Below are 19485 nucleotides of genomic sequence, written 5' to 3' on the forward strand. Positions count from 1 at the left end.
GAGTTAGATCAGATATTAGGAAAAAAATTCTGTACTGAGCAGGTGGTGAGGCACTGGAACAGGTCACCCAGAGAAGCTGTGAATGCCCCATCCCTGGAAGTGTTCAAGGCTGGGTTGGATGGGCTTTGAGCAACCTGGTCTATTGGAAGGTGTCCCTGCCCATGGCAGGGGGGGGGGAACTACACGATCTTTAAGGTCCTTTCCAACCCCAAACATTCTATGATTCTATATATTTAAGCATGATCTTCCATCTTCCTACCTCAAAACCCTGTGCCACATTAATCTGATCTCAAATAATGAGTGGAAGTACAGACATTTCCAGAAAGAGCATTTAACATGCATTTGCTGGCCAAACAGCATTGCCTCCTTCTCCACTTATTTCTACAAATACATGCCCCTCTACTGCAGAGGGCTCGTGAGAGGCCCAGGGTGCATTTTGAGAGGCCATTTGTTAAAATGCTGGCAATGAGCAGTGGCATTGTGCATACCAAGCTCCCACTTCACCAAAGTGGGCGAGCCAGAGCCTGAGTCTGTCACGATGCCTCAGAGATGAGATGGAGCTGGTTCCGCCCGTTTCTCCGGAGTCCCTACTGAGAATTCCTGGAGAGTGCAAAGCACCCCCTTAAAAACGCTTCCATTGTTACTCCAGTCAGCATTGACCCCGAGAAGTTGCTCAGCTGAAGTTACTGGCTATGTTTGCTATTGTCTTCCAGTAATGGAGACAACATGCAGGCTGCGGCCACACTCAGGCAGAGCTTCTGTGTGCCTCCTGCTGCACCACGGGCCAGTCCTGGCACTGGGAGTGGGGAAAAAAGATGGCTGAAGAGACAGAAGACATGAGAAACCTAAGAAAGAGAGGACATAAATGGTGAGGAATGAAGGAGATGGATTTGGTTTTTTTTCAGGCTTGCCCTACTGTCAAGTTTTTCCAAGCATGGGTCATTTAGACCCTTCCAGTATCACATACTGGGAAAAACCACACATGGGAAGTGACTCACCTTTCACAGCCAGGCTGCCCACACCAGGCATTTGATGTTTTTTTTTTAAAAACAATCTCGAGTGAAAATATTTGCAATGTTTTATCTGCAAAGTTAATCTATCATTCTTACCACTTGACAGTTTTTGCCCTCTTACGGTGGATCTGAAAAGTCTTCTTTGGTTTACAGAAGTAGTTCTTGATGGATTTGAATTTCAGATAGCTCATTCTGCAGAAGCCAGAGTACTACAGGGAAAGTTATGCTGCTAGGGAAGAGTGGAGCTGCTTTCCGTGTGTGCCAGAAACTGCTGGTGATTACAAGCACTGCAGATGCACAGCTCCCTCAAGATTAAGTTGTTCTAATTCAGGACTACAAACGTGAAAATTTGTGATTTATGAGTTGTTCACCACCACAGGGTTTCCATATCATAGCTGGCATTAGGATCTCCATCAGGTCATACATGGAGTTGTCTTTCACAGGAAGATGTAACACACTGGTCGTGCAGCCCAAGAGCTGTTCGGGGCAGCAAGCAGCTGAAGGGCTGACAGCTTGCAACAGCCACCGTGCCATCTGTGATAGCTGTCACAGAGCTGCCCTGCACACAAAACCAAAAATCTGGGTACCAGTGGGGGTTTGTTTCTCCCCCTCCCCCCCCCCCAACACCAGCGACCATCTAACAGCAAGGACAGCATAAAAACTGTGGACACCAGGAAACAATTACTTACACATTTTCAGCACTGTAGCATGGTTAATCTAGGCTTCCTTTTCAATGCTGTCTTGTGAAGAAAAGGCCAGAAAGTTTATCTCAGAGAGGTACTGATATTTTCTTTGCCTTTCGGGTCTTTTAAATTAGGTCAGTTTACAAAGAACAGCTTGGCTGTTTAGCGCGTTTTATATGACAATCTCAAAGCAACTGATAGTCAATTAATTCACAACCTTGCTCTGATTTTGGATATGTTATTCACATTTTCACTGTAGACACTGAAGCAGGAAAAAAGTTCAACCTGCCAAATACCATGCAATACAGCAGCAGCAGAACTGAGAACAAGGACTCGGCACCCTGGATATACCCTTGGCAGCTTCCTCAAGCTGAAAAAGCAAAACCTGAGTTGAGGCAATACACACACTCCTGGGAGGATTTCAGCTAACGTCCAAGGCCACCCGAGTGTATACAGGGAGGACCGATTTGCCCACTTTCACACAACAGGGTTTTGCAAACCTCCTCACACCTTACTTTTGCTACCCTTGTGTGTGGGAATCTATAACAGGACTAGAAGGGGCCAGATAACAAAAGTTAAAGCTGGAAAAGGGACAAATTCAATTAATGCCTTCTTTCACACACTAGTTGTTTCTAGCTCTTCAGTAGACAAGTTGAGCAGCTCATAACGTCCATAAGAATGGCCCTATGAGCTCCGGCCCTATGAATCCAAGTCAGGAAGAGATGTCTAAAGGGAGAGAGGAGTTGTATTTCTGAGTATCAGTTTAACAAAACCAAACTGAATTACCACCACCTTTTCTCTGTGAACATGTCAGGGTACAGGTTTAAATCAAGGAGCTGTTAAGGACAGGAGAGGAAGACAGAAGTTCCAGCAGCTTGAACACGCCTCTTGAGTTTCTCCTGATGTCTAAAAAAGACAGGGGAGCTTCCCTACTGCACCCTCTGTTGCATATGAGCTCCAGATGTGTGCATGCTATTTCCAGAGTCAGAGGATACAGATGTCATTAAATATGCTGGTGATCTGCTCCAGTCTATTGAAATTTTTTTAATCTGAGATCAACACCCAAAAAAGTATTTGAAGACTCAGCATGAAGAGGGGAAACAACTGCAATGAAAGCTATAGTTCCTGTATTACCAAAACAAGGTGCAGGGCAAAGATTATACCCAGTATTGTGAGCCAAAGTCCTGACAATTGATTCGGGAGATCTTGCAGGACCTCTGGAAGAAGTAAGCAAGCTTCCGACATGGTGTTTTCTTCTCACGTGATAGTAGGGTTATGAAGTAGCTTTTTAAGACCCAGTCAGTTTTCCTTTTATAGCAGCCTATTTATACACTCCAAATTCAGTCACAGCTTCCACTGTACTGTACTGATTACTACAGTGCTCATTTCCTCACTCTAAATTGCATACGCATTTCTCTTCTCATTTTTTATTCTCTCCTTGTTAGATCTATTAGCCTTGCACTACCTCCACCCCATTGCTTAGCCCCTCCTAGGTTCCCTTTATAGGGACATTTGTCTCATTGACAACAAAGTAATCAACAGTTCAGTTATTGTACTTTAATAAAATAAACATTTTAAGAAAAGCTTTCCATCTTTGTTCATTTTTAAATGCATGAAGAATAGATTCACACAGTATTTGGGCAGCGGTTCAGTATCACTCAAGTTAAAACAACCTTCTCCACTCCAAACAGACCATGAAAAATAAGACTTCTTAAAACTCACTATCCTTTCTACAGTACCATTTGCCTACTATGTTAGTGGGTGCCTAATGGCCACTGCTCCTTTTTGCTTACAACATATATTATCATGTTCACTGACCTGTAAATCATTTGAAGACTGAAATCCAATTTAAAGTTTTCCCATTTGCACTAGACATAAGTTGCGTAGCAAACTTTTAGACACTAACAATGCTTCTAAATTCACAATGCATTTAGTCCAAAACTCCTAGTATTTTTGCACTTGGATTGTTAATGTTTGCTAAAACCCATAACATTCTTCAGCTGACTAAAAGCTTCACATCCTGAGAATGTAAAATCTAAATATAAATGTGGTGGGCGTATGTGGATCTTTTCTCTCTAAGGAGGCTCTGTTACGAATTTCCAATGTTTTACGCCACCACCAAGCCTCTGCTAAGCCGTGACACCTGTTCAGAATTTTCAGCTTCTTAACCCCTTATTACACTTCCTACCATGCCCAGCGGAAGTGCAGAAAGTGGAACAGAGTTCTGTCATCCCAGACTTGCTGTATTAATTTTCAATGGCTCCTTGGTGTCTTTCAGTATTTTACATTAACAGCCACATTAAGGACAACTAAATGGAAGGACTTGCTTCTCATAACTGATGCCAGTAGATGCTCTAGTTATTAAGCAGACCTTGGAAAGAAAACCTACAAATTCCATAGGAGGAACATTAAAGATAATGCTGTTAATAATAAATATTATTACTGATAATAATAAATGGTCTATACCAAAACAAAACAGCAAATTCTAACGTACTGCAGCTTTTAATTAACATTATGCTAAATCCGTTCTTATCATTCACATTAATAGATTCGCTATTCTTAGGTTTGATATATTTAGCAAACATGAGCAGTGCACAATGCAAGTGAACAAAAATTCTTCTAGCATCAGTATGTAGCCACTTTCTAACATTTCTGCAAAAATTAAACCATAAGGATATCTCTTAGTTAAAAGTTAATATAATTCTGTTGAGACAGAATGCCTCCATGAGAAAACTTGTTTCAAAAGACTTTTTCATTACAAACCACAGATTCGACTCAGATTAATTACAGTAAGAATTTTGACCTGATTTATTCATACAAATCAATCCAAATTCATTTTAGATCCAAAATATTACAATGATATCACAATGATATTAGTAAATTTTTGCAGGTACTAGAGAATCTTGTATAAATGTATTTGTTCAAGTGCTTCTCTGTCAACATCCTTTTCCATATACACATCATAGTTTAGCTCCATCTCTTCGACCCATTGGCTGAGCTGTATGTCTGTCTGAAACAATGAAAACAGATCCTTATATTAACACAATGTTGAGAAACACAGCAGGAGTTTCAAGGTCAGTACAACATTAAGAAGGCAAGACATAATAAGAGAGATTAGTCATTCCAGATTACGCAGCAATGATAAATTCATTTCTGGAAATGCCATTTAACTTAAATAGCAGAGAATAAAGATAAGTTTTAAAAATTATCTCAGTCAGTAGTATAGATATTTTGCTAGCATGTTACAACTGCTTCTCTATATGCATTTGTATAAGCCTCAAGCAACCTGATCAGAGGGCAACATTCTGACAGAAGTGTTGAGGGAACAGCTAACTGTACCATGGAAGAATCACAGGTACTTTCTTGTTTTACACCCAGGGAGTATTGTATTAAGGCTACAAAGGGCTTCTCAGCTGCTGTGTAACTACTGCCTGCTCCAAGAAAAGGTTAAATGATACCATTGCTGCTCCTGGGGCTGAGGATCTATTTCACCCATCAGCATACAGGCAACAAATGATTCAATTTCTCTAAAGCAGACTACTGTGGCAAGGAAGCCACTTTATAAATAACCTTGTCATGTACGATCAGAGTTTGTTTCCTAACTAAAGCCAGCCCACATAATTTGTCTAGGCATCATACACGTAACAACTGTAATCTACCAATGACCTATGGCAGAATGGACACAGAGCAGAGGTTGGTCCATTTGAAGCAGTTACTACTCAGGGAACAGCAGCAGCAGCACAGGGCGTTCAACATCTTTGAAAGTTGCACTGTTGTCATGTTTGTTTCCAACTGCAATTTAAAGCTATGTCACTGATCCAAGATGCCTGATGGCAATCACTTGGCTAGTTGGGAGACCACATCTCTCCCTAATCTGTACTCCTAACAGCTCATACTGGCATCTTATGAGTCCTTTTCTGTGCTGACAGCAGGTCAGAAGACAAGACCATCCTCAGGGATGATCCTTCTTTAATATGCCCCTTTCTCCCACTGGCTTAACAAAACAGTTTGTCATGTTTCAAGGCAATGCACAAATGTAGAGCTAAATAGAGAAAACATTTCAAGGTTTTGCCTCTAGAAGTTTATAAATACATCTGTACTTCTGAGGTTCTACCCCTATACCTGGAAGAAGTCTGATGGAAGTCCATATGATTATCACAAAACTTACTCATACCATAATATGGCCTTTTGTGTTTTTTTTTAAACCTCACAGCTAAGGCATTGTTAATAATATGCACAGTAGTACAATGATTCATGCAGTCTATTGATATAGGCTGGGATTTCAATTTTACAGGTGGGGACAATCAAAGTACAGGAAGATGTGTTGGCTGTCAACCCGGAAATACAATCCAGAGTCCTACATCTTTTAATCTATGCACAAAATAACACATCCTTCCTCACAGCAATCCTGGCAAGCAGCTAACCTCAACTACAGAACTGCCACTTTCATAGAAAGTGACAAAATGTGTTGGCTAAAACTGGCTGAGGGAACTTACCTGGAGCTTTGAGAGTGATTCTTTAAGGCTTGGAACTGTCACTAATAAGGACCCTCTTTTCCTTACATTACAAGCAATAAATTCCCAAGCTCTGAAACATATTTAAAAGTAGGTCACCAATTTTTAGTAAGAAACCCATATTTGATATAAAATGAATCTAACACTTGTACAGTTTAGTGGCCGGAGGTAGGCTAAGCTTAAAGACTTGCTATACATGCTTATCAGTTGCTATTAATATCTAAGCAAATATCTTTGAATGAACAAAATCAAGCTTCATATTAAAAACAGATGGAATACATGGTCTTATAATGTTAAGATTTTGCAACTTCTTAACTCTGATACGTATATGCATGTCATTTTGTACTGTCAACACCTTCACTTTGGACTAGGATTAAACAATGACATTTAGTCTCTTTAAAACTTTTGAAGAAAACACAGTCTCTGAGTGCACTGTTTTATTAAACTTAACAACAAGCTGCTCTTTACATATATACTTTGCAGTCGTGACAAAATATTCTCTTAAGACATTAGCAATCTGAATATTTAAATATAGCCCCCAGCATTCATTTTTTTCTGATTTTGCAAGTCAGATCATTTCTCACAGCACAGCAATTCAGACTAAAAAGAATTTAATTTCCAGCATTCTTCAGATGTCATTTGTCTTCATGGTACTAATGCAACATTAAACCAATACTCCTGAGTTCTTGAAGAATCAAATGAATTCTCAGTCATGTGCCTGGAAACAAATCTCCTGGCAATTTGAAACACCCACTACTCTTCACCCATCCACTCTGTGCCTCTCTGGTTGACATTACCACCTGATATCAAGGGCAGTAGGACAAGCCTTAGCTGAAACAGCTAGCAAATGTCAGACTGTTGGCTGGGATGGTAGAGACATAGGCACTCTTTCTTTTTGACTGCCCATTCTAAAGGCACAGTAACTTTGGATGGTGAAGTTATTTATGTTTTAAACTGATAATGCTGGATTAGCAAAACCTCAGCTGTGAGTGTCTTGCACCTGAAAGAGAAGACACGTATTTGTTTGCTACCACATCCTTATGAAGATATATTAGAAATATCATTAATAACCATGTTTTGCAGTGCATCTATATTAAAGCTCCGACACCCACAAGTCAGTGACCTATCTTCTTTCTGAAGATTAAGCTTTATGCTGATATAGTAATTTCAGATCCTTTAACAGCAAGACAGTATTTTAACAGATCAGTACAAGGATTCAGGGCAAGATTTGGGTAAACAAAGCACCAGTGTTTAGTGGGTTTAACAATAAACAACTGCCGTAACACCTTAGCAGTTAACAATTAAGTGTAGGCAGTTTAAAACAATTTCCTTATGTAATTTATGTATGTGACTTCAAAAAGCACTACCTTAAGGTTTTCCATAACTAACAAGGTTACACACACATTGTCAAAGAACTAGATAACTTGTTTGGACACATAGCTTACCTGGCCTGTTCCTGTCTGTCAAGAAAATATTCAAAGACATTATTCATTACAACAACATCAGCCTTCTGAAGAAGTGAAGCCTGAGTACAGATGTCTGCGTGAACCACCTGAAGGAGAAAAATTTCACAAGGCATAAATTAATTTAAGAGACAAATACAGCCTTCAAGTAGCCACGAAGCTTGTCAACCTAATACAGCACCTGCTACCACCATTTTGAACCAGTCATAAAAAAGGGTATTTCACTGGCTTTATAGTAGATAAAACTGTAGTAGATAACCAGAATAAGCTTTAAAAAATTAAAGAATAAAAATTAGATTTATCTCCTCTAATTAAAATATTTGATTCATTATGTTAAGTGAAATAAACTACATCTGACTTTTGGTCTAGGACACTGTGTGCCATAAAAGAGGAGATGATGTATGTGATGGCTGTTAACATTTCACTTACCTATATTTTATCACAAATGCTCATTGATTTCAGGAAAGAAGCTAAGCTAGCTAAAGCTTTTTGAGGATATTAAAAGGCATCTCACAGGTTCAGTGGGTTACTAAAGGATTACAGCTAGAAAAGACACTACATACAGACCCAAGTTTGACAGCTGAATTCTCATGACATGTACCAGGACTGGGAATGCTGGAAAGGCAGGATGCTCACAGTGGCACTGAAGGACAGCAAGTGCTTTACCTCACTAAACAACTACCTCTCCAGTCAGCATAGGAGCTGGTTTGATTTTATCTACCTTCACCTACCAGAAAGGATATTAGCACATCATGTCATTTTCAAACAGGTGAGATTATAGTGACAGGAGAATAGGGATGCTCATTAACACTGACAAAATGTGTTTGATTTCCTCTTAAACATGGAGAAACACCATCACATCCCAAATCTGAGAAGAAACATAAACATCTTTTGAAGGGATAAGGGAGAGAAAGCCAATCTGAATATTACTTGCATTCCACAAATTTTTTTGAAAGTGCATCCCTATATGTTAAAAATGGACAGAAAACCTGAACAAATTCTTTTCTCTCCTGTGTGACATATTACTAGGTTGTGCTGGAAATATACTAACCTGATGGATTCAACATTTCACATTTTGTCAAATCCTTCCAACACTGGACAGATGTAAAAAGGAATTCTTAATTCTGACAAAGAAGTTGAATGTTAGTACAGAAGATCAAAAACACTTATCTGTTGAAAAACGTTTTGCCCACCTAACAATATATCAATACTTGCTGGGAGGGTAAATTATGTATTCCTCTTCATAACGAACATGCAAAGCATGCTGTTCTGATTGATAGAGGAAACAGGTACTACCACCTCTGCAACTGGTAAGAGTTCAAGTATGGAAAAGATGACGAGTTGCCACAGTTTATGACTGTGGTTCATGCTATCAGAATGCATTACAGCAATAGCAATTATAGCAAAATATTTCAATATCAGTAATAACAGAAACAAAACTCTACCATTCATAAAAAATTAGGCATCACAGCATTTCATCTCTGAAAGCTATATTCCACGGGTTTTCTGCAAGTGCTCCAAATCAGTAAAATAAACAGCTTTATCTCCTTAAATACATTACTATGCCAAGTTGTTCACCACTGCCTGTAGTGAGTGGAAAGGAAGCAACTGTGTTCTTGTACCTTACCCAGAACTGGCAAGTTAGTGTTTGAAGGCTCTATCTCATTGAGAAATAGGGACCGTTTAGTTGTCAGAATGACTAGTCAAATTTCTACTTTCACCTCTAGTGTGTGGACATCTGAGCTATTTATCCACCAGTTCATGGAAGTTAGAGCTTTTTAGACAATTAAGACTGGTGATAATTTATCTTAAAACAGTGCACTGTAAACTGTAGCATTACAAGAGCTGATTAAGAAGTTCAACCATTCAGGCAGCAAAGAAAGATGACAGACCACTCAGGCCACCATCAGCAGTCCTAAATACAGTGGGTCCTGGTTGTCAACTCATGTCTTCTGCATAAAGCCACTGCTAGCTGTAGATTAAAATGAAAGACCATAAACTGGGGTGGTAGAGATATTATGGACGCAGGCTTAACTGCTGCCCTGTTACAGGGGCAACAGCCTCCTGCAGTGGGGCAGGACAGACAGCTAGGGGCAAACCAAGCCTCAGCTAGATCTCCCAGAACTCATGTATCAGAACCCAGATCTACCTAGACTGTAAGTGTGATTTGGCTCACTACTTCTGAGGCTAGAAGACATTTTACTTTACTCTCTTATTTTCAAGGGGCAGAAATAACTGAATTTCCATAGAAAAACCTGAGCAGCAGTCCTTTAATCCAAATACATGTGACTGGTGGCCTGTTCCACCAGTGGACTTCTTGTAGCACAAGAAGTCATGATTAGCACTACATTTTCTCAATGCCCTACTAATGGCAGTCCCAGTATTTTAAGCCTCAATTCAGAAAGATGCTTAAACTACTGGGAAACTTTGAACATGTGTTGATGTTTCCTTGACTTGAATAACACTTAAACCTTAACTTAAAATTAGTCTGCATTTACAGAGTAGGTGACCATTCTGACTAAAGTGACCTAAGCACCTCATTCTCCCCAAACACATCCTCATTCCTATTGGGGAATGTTGGACCACATAAGCACATGTGGCTGCACCATGAGCCAGACCCAGGTATTGCTCCAGCCAAAACACCACTTTTTTGCTCAGTTCTTTTTCAGCTGGACCAGCTCCCTGACCCACTTGGCTGTGTGCTGGCACAACACAGGAGGCAGCAACTGATTTTAAAACTGCCCTGTTGCCCAATGGAATACACACCAAGGCTTCATGATTACAGGCAATTTCTGAATGAAGGTCTCAAGTTTCCTAAGATCTGTTGAACTGTTTACTTTCCTCCCAGCATTTAAGTGTTTGCTCAAATGGCAAAAGATGCTTAGCAACTTTCTATGTACTTTAACAAACCAAACATTGACCAAAAACCCACAAGCTTCACTCAAATTTAGCTACTATAGACATCACTCCACACTGCTGTCGTTTGGGAACATGCTCTAATAAAAACTCAGAATATCCTGAAAAAACAATTGTTATTTAAGAAGGGTCTCTTAATAGTTTTTCAAATTAGTGTCATTAATTATTATTAGCAACTGGATTCTGACTATTTTTCAAGCTGGTGTGTATCTCTAGAGAGGATTCGTTTGGGGATGAAATAAAAATCTAAAGATTGAAATGTTCAAGGCAGTGTGATAACAGGAGTCACATGACTAAATTAGCATCTAATGAGACTCAAATAGCTAAGTCCTCAGGCACTGCTTTGAAAACGTATTATCTTCTTATCTTTATGCTCTGAAATGAATACTTCAGCAGAATTACAAGGTGTGAAGGAAAAACAAAAAGGCTTATATACAAGGCTGAAAAGCATGCATATAGATCTCCAGCTCCACTGAATTAACTTGACAGAGTTCCTAACTGCACTTTCAGTCTCACCACAATAAAGTGTTATGAACACAAAACATGCAAAAACCAAAGGTTATGGATAAACTGGCAGCAACTGGGATTGAATCAGGCAACTCAATGATACTGCTTACCCTGTGTTAAATATTTTATGTTTATTATTTCTTTCCAGTTTAAAATTGGTTACTTTAATTCCCAAGAAACTACTACACCCAGCAGTTTGTGTGATCCCATTCAAGTGCATACACCTGTGCATACATCACAGGATTAAAGCCAGTATTCTACCCAGCATATTCTACTTACCAATTTTTGCTGGTAACAAAATAACTGGTATTCCCCAAAAAGGAAAAAAAAAATTTTTTTTTCTCATTAAAATAGTAGTCATTATTTCCATAATGGGACTAGGGAAATAGTTCCCATAACGGTATCGCATTATTTGAAACTCATTTTATTTGTGGAAGGTACATATGCACTGACATTCCAAGAAAGGAAATACTAATAGCCGTAAGTTCTTTAGGCATTCTTAGATGCAAATTTGCAAATCCTACAAACATCTTTCCACTAACATTAATGAAACGCAGACATTTAATTTTGTTATTCATAACAGAAAATCTTACAGACTCAGTTTCACGGAGGTTAGTGGCAATAATGTCATTGATTTCACTGGAAGAAACAGCCAAGATATATCTGTTTTGCATGAGCCAGTAGGTAAGTCCACTCAGGAAAAAAGGCTAAGCAATTCAACATGTTATCATATTTTTCCCTCTTCCCCTCTGCTATGAGATTTTTTTTTTTCCTAATGCAAAGCCTTTGTTTAGGACCAAAACAAGCAAAGGCAGAAACTTCTCAGAATGCTGATTTATCAGCCACTCACATAAACAGGATACCTAGCACAGAGTGGTTAAAAATACATACACTAAACCACGTATTTAGTTACCTTTATTCTGTCAATGAACTGGTATTTTGTAATCATCATTTCTTGCAACTGGCAAAAGTCTGCATTCATTTCTACTCCATACAGTTGGGATGCTGAGCTATAAAGATAACCCTACATTAGGAAAAGGAAATTTAGTAACTGTGATGCCTTTCAAACAAATACAAAAATTTCCATTAAAATGGAAAAAATAAAACACAGGTTAAGATTAAGAAAGCATTTAAAACAGCAAGCTGAGAAATGTCTTTCAGTGGACATGACGTTTTTCAGAGCTAAGCCACTGATCTGGCAATTCCCACTTGTGTCTCACAAATTTTAATAAAAGATCCAAAATGATCAAGGTCAAAATAATAAAAAGGAAAGCTCCATCTTCATTTCAATTGCAAAACAGATGGAAAATGGTCTAAGAAGGAAAGTGTGAAAGGAAAAGACTCTGCACATTTTTGTTTCTTGGGAGAATGGAAGAAAAAAATAGCAAGAGGAAAAAAAACACCCCCAAAATAAAACATACACATAGTCAAAGCGAATGAAAATGGAGGACAATGTACCAGTAATATAATGGGATATTTTGGTACAGAGCCTTTGTCAGCACCTCTAAGTATTGTGTTACTGCCATTTTCAGGTGCTTCATACAGGTACATATGAAAAAAGATAAATTATCCCTTAATAATAAGCCCAAAATAATGGTTCAGTTTTGGACTGAGATTTTGGAAAATTGTTGGAGATGTTACAAAAAAAAAAGTACAAATACTTGAGCCTACAGGGCCCTAATGAAGATATTCCTTTAAGTGCTATTGTCTCTGCTGAACACCATAATTACACTTTGCCAGCAATGGCAAAGGCAAACAAAGCTAAAGATACAGAATAGCTGAGATATCTATCTACTACAATCTAATTATTAATGTTTTCTGAAACCCTTCAACTCATAGTAGAAAAGCAACCTGTGAAGGTGAAGTCACCCCTCCTCCAATACAAGCCAAGAACATGATTAAAAAGGAGAACTCCTTTTTTAAAACGTTTCCCCTGCTTTATTTGAGACTATCTTCTACTGTAACAATACAAGCATTTAAGTACTCCAAAACAAATTCAGGCTAGCAAAAGTGTTACCATTTAAGGACCCAATGCTGCAAATATTTACAAATGAGAGTAAATTTCCTCATTTGAGTAGTCCCAAAATTAGATTATTCAGATAAGTAAAATTACATGCTCAAGTGTTTCCAAGATTGAGCCCTAAACAGCCATTGACTTTTGTAAGAAAGTTGTAATGTGTGTTTTGCATTGCTGTTGGCCATATGTTCCACCAGCCATGCCAAAAGCAATCAAAATTGCACTCAAGTTTCTTGATGAAGTATTTTATGTGCATTTTAAAACACAGAGCAGGACAATATGCTTTTGGAGACAAATTCATATCAAAGTCTTCCTTTGTATAATTTAACAGTTTGTCAGCTTCATAAAGGAATTTAGCGTAACTAAACTATATATAGACATGGTCAAGACATAGAGGACAAACTTACTTATGAAGGAGAGACAGAGCAGGAACTAGCAAAAGAGCAGCATGTGTGACAGCAATATGCTACTCTGTTGGACAACAGACTTTTCCTCTCCATAAGCAAGATCATTTGTATTCCCTCTTGTGAGGAACAGAGCAAGAACTGAAATTGCTAGTAAACAGCACCTTATACTGTTCAACGACTCAGATCAGAGGTGCCTCTCAGAATGACCCGTCCAAGATGGAGTAACGAGAGTAGGCAGTCAGAGAAGAGGGAAAATGTTTGTCACAGTAATAAAATATGAATTCCTGTGCTGGAAGTTACCGCAAATAGCACTGCACCAAGCCTGGAGCCAACGTCAACCACTACCTTTCCTGTCAGGTCAGGCAGTACATGTTGATAAAGAAACTTCAGTTCCATGAGGGAAAAGGAATGCGAAATAAACTCTGGGAAATAAGAACAGAACAAAGGTGTTGGGTGGGCAGTACTAACTACTGTATTACTAACCAATGAAATATTAATCTGAAGAGTTATCATCGCTGAAAACCTGTATGGTTTCCTGCCTGAACTAGTGTTGGGGACCCTGGAAAACCAGGGTTTGCAGATTGGAGGTAGCTTGCCAAGTAGTCTGTCCCGAGTCTGGGGATTCCTCCCTTTACATGGAGAATTTTGAAATCCTTCATGAAACTGAATTACCTTTTTCTGCACAGTGACATATATTAAAGAGTTCAAAACAAAGTAACTTGGAATTGTTTAAGTGAAAAAGGAAACATGGTACCTAAGGCTCAACTCAATCTATGCAAACCTTTTTATGGGCAGACACATTAATAGCTTGAATTTCAACTCCAAGGTTTTAAGGAACAGAATGTTCTCCATATAAACCATTCCCCTTTCAATGCCTGGGCTATACTGGCGACAGCACTGATCTGTACCACACCACACACAAGCTTTAAGACAGATGGTGCTCTTCAGCGTGCAAGAGGAAACTGAGGTTACCGCATGGACCTTTACAGTATTGTCTTCCTCTTGCACCTTCCCTTTCAGTGGTACGTAGCCCTGCCTCCTTCCCTGCCCAGTTTTTGTGGGCAACTAGTGTCACTCATACACTGCAAATTAATTCAACTTACGTGTGTAGGAGTCTCCTTCCATTGGTTATGGGAAATAATTCTGGCCTGTGTGCTGCACCAGTCTGGACAAAGTCCTCCAACAGCTGGATGTTGTGTTGTCCAGCTGAGTCACTGCACAAACCAGTTTAGTTAAACTGAATTTGTTTCTTCTGTTCCCAAAAGAGCACTTACCTAAAGATGCAGTCTTGTACGAGCCACACTCTGTGCAGTAGCTCCTACTCATTTTTCCCTCCTCACACAATGAATCAACAAAATCATCATCATAAAGGAATGCATCAACATGAATCATGGGCAGTGGATGCTGGTGTATCTGCGAAGAGGAACAAAACCTAAGAAAGGCATAACCAAGTCTCTTAATTGCACCTACACTGTTAACACAGTTAATTGCCCCACCACCCTACCTTTCCCAAAAGCCGAGATCCAAGTTTTTCCCTACTCATAAGTTACAAAACAAAATTAAACCATAGAAATCCTACATGTAAACTGGATCATCAAACTCCACTGAAATAACCAGTAAGTGGAAGTCAGCAAAGGAAAGCAAGCTGGTTTCGACAGCTGAGTAAGAGATCTGCCGTGAATTTTGTCTCCTTAGTGCTTGCTTGGCTATAGAGGGGATACAGGGTAAAGCAGGTTTTTTCCTCTTCCACTTTAATGAGGAGAATGTAACTTAAACTTAGGAGAAAGGGCAATTCTGCTTCTCAACTTCAACCGTCTGAATATTTTCATCTTCATGCCTTATGCCTCAATCTAGAAACACCCCTGATTAACATGGGTGTCATTTTCAATCAGAAGTACCAGTTGGGATGCTTGCCTTCTCATCATTTCAAGGGGTATAATCTTCATCCTCCTACTCCTCTTTCCTCACTCTCCCAGGCTTGCTGCATGTGGCCAATCCACTCTTCCCATTTAAGCGCCACACACCACTTTTCTGGGAAAACGCGTTAACTTTCCACCTATACTGACAGCTCAAGTAGAAAAGGTGCTCTCCCCTCCCACAGGACTCACAGCCCACTTCTTTCTGAGCCATCAGAATCTGAAAAGAGCTGGAAATCATTTCTGGGCTGCCCACATTATGGCAACAGCAAAACACTGGCCCTGTATTTCTGTTTTCTTTAAGGGGGCTGTTAGAGTCTATTATGGAGCTAGCATTAAAGAATCACTGTGACAAGTGCCATACCACACAGAATGAAAGCTATACCAAATAACTTGTGATCAAAGTATTAAGAACTATGAAGCAACTTTCTTCAACTTTCTTGGGGTCACACAATCATGCAGCAACAGACCTGAGAACAAAACTGACATTTCCTATACCTCAATCCAGTGCTCATTCTCTACTATGAACTACTGCTAAAACTGAAATCAGCATAGTCCCCAAATAAATTATGTGGTTCAGCAAAAGGAGACCATAACAATCAGCTTACTTTCTGAATAGCTTGATGTTCTGAATTAAACATAGCCTCGATGGGTAAACGATTCCGCAAATCTTCAGCGATATTTTTGAGCACAACATCATTGTTACTCACCACAAGCTCATCAAAGTCATCTATAAATCAAGACAAACAAAAACTCATGAACAATCATACGTAGATCATGTGGGCTAAGTGATGACCAGTACAATACAGTTGCAAGACATAAACAATACCAGATGTCTAAGGTTTTTATTTGTAATGCATTTTTCAGCCTTTGTTAGCTTTTCCAGCCAATGACAGATTTGGATTGTAATAACTTTGCCACTTAAAATAAACGTAGAGCTTTTTTGAAATCTCAAATTATTTTCATATTTATAAACTTATAACTCACATATGATGGTCTGGGCTGCCACCAAAGTGATACTGTTTCAGCTTAAGATATAAAAACATCAAAGATGTTTTTGAACTATTGGAGAAATTACAAAACTCATAGTTGCCTGAATGCAGGCTTTTTTTTTTTTAATACTAGTTTCTTTTTATACATACCATCTTTCTAATAAAGTGGTTACAAAAAAATCAGGGATAATGCACAGTTCAACAGTTCAACTTACAATACATTTTACATGACTTAAACTGAAATATCAAAATATTTCAAATGTGAAAGAAAATAGGAATGGATGTAAAACAGTACATTTTTGCAAAGCCACACTGTAAATTCTTGCTATTTTTCCAGGATATCCCTGCATTACTTTAACACCTTTTTACCTTTTTTTTTTTTTAAAAAGACATCTAGAAAAAAGATTGAGCGGGAACCTTGGGAAGTCACCAATCCTTTCTTCTTCCAAGGCTGAATCAATAATGTGTCACTACTTCTCCAAACTATTCTTTTAAAAAAAAGATTGTTAACACTGGAGACTCCACAACCTCCCTTAGCAATCTATTCCAGTGCTTGACTACACTTACTATTAGAAAGGAATACTTTTCTTAGTAACTGCTCTGTATTTCCTCTGCCACAGTTTAAACTCAGTACTGTCCCACTTGCAATGGAAATAGAAAAGTTTGCTCCTCTCCTGTATATAGCAACTTTTTACTTCTTTGAAGACTTATCATGTCAGTCTTCTTTTCTAGAAGAAACAAGTGCATTTTTTCTAGGAATCTGATCATTGTCATCACTCCCCTTTGGATCTTCTGGACTCCCTTACCCTTTACGAGCTGCAGTATTGAGTGCTAGACACATTACTCCAGCTAAAGGTTTATTTGCACTAACCAGACTTTTCACACCTTGCAGCCAACATCCTGCTTACACACCCCAGTTTCATATTAGCTCTCTTCCCAGAGTATGATGTTCCTAACTGACATTCAGCATAAGATCTGCTGTATGCCTGTGCTCTGTTCCTTTTCTGTTATATTTTCCTCAAAAGAAGGACTAGATGAAATTCCTTTTTGTCTGGACACTGCTCTGAGGACACTGAACTGGTTCTAAACAAAGGCCTAAACTACGTACCTGTAAAAGAAACAAAACCAACACAACAAAAAGCAACCACAAACCTAATCCTGAAAAATATACCAAACCCATCTACTGATTCTTGTCTAAAAATAGACATGTTTGTCCTCTCTTCCCCAACCCTTCTGGTTTGTTTCTTGTTCTATTAGACTGTCACCATGTTGAGCATGGAGTGTGGTTTTTACATGTATGTATATCACTCACCAAAAGAAGATCTGAGAGCTTTTAGACATGTTTAAAAAAGTTAATGTTTGTTAGCATTGCTGTCCCAGGTGGGAACATTAGTACAGACAACCTTGATGGCAATCAGGTTCAAAATAAATCTGTAAAACATCCTACAAGTTTCTCTATGCTAATATACTTAATCTTTCCTGTGGAACACAGGCAATGCTAGAAACAGCGAGAAATTTTAAGGCTAGTATAAGAAACAGAGACCAGGTAAAACTTTTACTATGAAATGCTTCTGAAATGCTTTTTGCTTAAGCACTCTAGTGAGAACAATGATTAGAGAAACTGTCATTCATTAGTGCAAGACACTCTCTTCTTAAGAGTGTAAATGTAAATGGTTATTTCAACATGTCCCCAAACTGACTCCAATAGATAATCCTGAATCCCCCCTAGTAAGCAGCAGAAACTTCAAATCATCTGGATTCCCTTAACATATATTTGCTTTATTATTTATTAAATGCATAGCAGTAACGCTCCAAGGCCCTGATGGGCACAATACCATTGGTAGTCGTTATATGACAGGAAGACAATTTGCTGTTCCAAAGAGCTCACAGTTAAGTTCTCCAGAACCTCAGCTCCTAAAGAGATGCAGACTTTGCATTGAGGAACACAGGAGGGATAGAGGCAGCAGCTGCAACAGCAGCAGCATTAACAACACAACAGGTGCAATGCAGCAGCTCCAGCTTGTCAGCATTTTAATTTGAAACCTCTAATGAGCACCCCATCTCCTGTTAAACTCGCGGTCCATCCAACAACTTGCAGATTCATTACAAACATCCCAGAAGCAGTGAGTGATTTTTCTGACAAGCTCAGGGAAGATTTCTATGGATGTGACACAGCACAAAAGTAAAGCAGAGATTATGGGAAGGGAAGGTGGACAGATTTAACTGTTGCTTAACTGGGACCGTCAGCACCATGACAGGCCCTCAAGTGCAAAAGAGCCAGAGTTTGCTGAGGTGGATAACATCTAAGGAAGCAAGGAGAAAAATCGTTCTACAGACAGAATGTGCGAGTAGAAAGCTGATATTAGCAGCTGTACAGACCAGTGCCTGTGGGCAATAAGCCCCTACATCTGGCACATGCTTTAAAACAATACTATTACTATGCAAGAGAGCTCATCCAGCTGTTATACTGCCTGTTAAGAGTATCAAATTCATATATAGCATTTAATGAAATGCAGGAAGTGTTCATGGACCACCAGGCCAGCCACATCACACCGCAAATGCAGAACTTCAGCTCCCTTTCTCCCAGAGCTGTTGCGTCAATAGGATCTGCTCCCTCATGGCCTGAGTGACCTTTTCTGGCCAACATTAGCAGCGGACAGCTCTCTATGCTATTCTGTGTCCCAGCTCTACAGGGGAGAAATGGATACTTTCAGTGGGACACAGGTAGCACACCCATCTTCCTCAAATCCAGAACACCCCTTCCCTGCCTTGACTTCCATTTTTACAATACTTGTCACAACACTGACCATCCTATACGGGGCTCTGAGCTCTTCTTACGAAACAAACTATGACACACAAGAGTCAGGTCCTAAGGAAAAAAATCTTACAACACATATGCAGCTCAAACAAAAAACTGTTGAAACACTGATACTGAAAAAAAACCCCAATGAATGGAAATGCTCCTTCCCAACGATTAGTTAATACTGTAAAGCATAAGCATGCAGGAACAAAAAACAGAGAAGGAGGTTTGAACACACTCCTTCCAAGATGACAAAA

General features: G+C 39.1%; 1 protein-coding gene across 1 annotated transcript; it reads right to left on the minus strand.

The window, feature by feature from the left end:
• Positions 1–4502: 4502 nt before the first annotated feature.
• LOC104841938 lies at positions 4503–17327 on the minus strand. The gene is made up of 8 exons (XM_010583987.1): positions 17300–17327; positions 16045–16166; positions 14795–14933; positions 13866–13942; positions 12010–12120; positions 7656–7762; positions 6193–6283; positions 4503–4706 (listed from the first exon to the last, which is right to left on the minus strand). The coding sequence occupies exons 1-8, from the start codon at positions 17325–17327 to the stop codon at positions 4590–4592; spliced, it is 792 nt and encodes a 263-aa protein (XP_010582289.1). The 3' UTR covers positions 4503–4589.
• Between the last annotated feature and the right edge of the window lie 2158 nt (positions 17328–19485).

Source organism: Haliaeetus leucocephalus, unplaced genomic scaffold (assembly GCF_000737465.1).
Source record: "Haliaeetus leucocephalus isolate CR32 unplaced genomic scaffold, Haliaeetus_leucocephalus-4.0 Scaffold932, whole genome shotgun sequence".
Classification (NCBI taxonomy): Eukaryota; Metazoa; Chordata; class Aves; order Accipitriformes; family Accipitridae; genus Haliaeetus; species Haliaeetus leucocephalus.

What these genes read in the sequence shown, in the direction of transcription:
- LOC104841938 (XM_010583987.1), bottom strand. Translation starts at nt 17,327, where the DNA reads ATGTTGGCTGCAAGGTGTGAAAAGTCTG. An exon ending in AACATCAAGCTATTCAGAAA is followed by an intron (nt 14,934 to 16,044) that starts GTAAGCTGATTG and finishes TCCTCTTCGCAG; the next exon opens with ATACACCAGCATCCACTGCC. An exon ending in AGTTCATTGACAGAATAAAG is followed by an intron (nt 7,763 to 12,009) that starts GTAACTAAATAC and finishes TTTCTCCTTCAG; the next exon opens with GTGGTTCACGCAGACATCTG.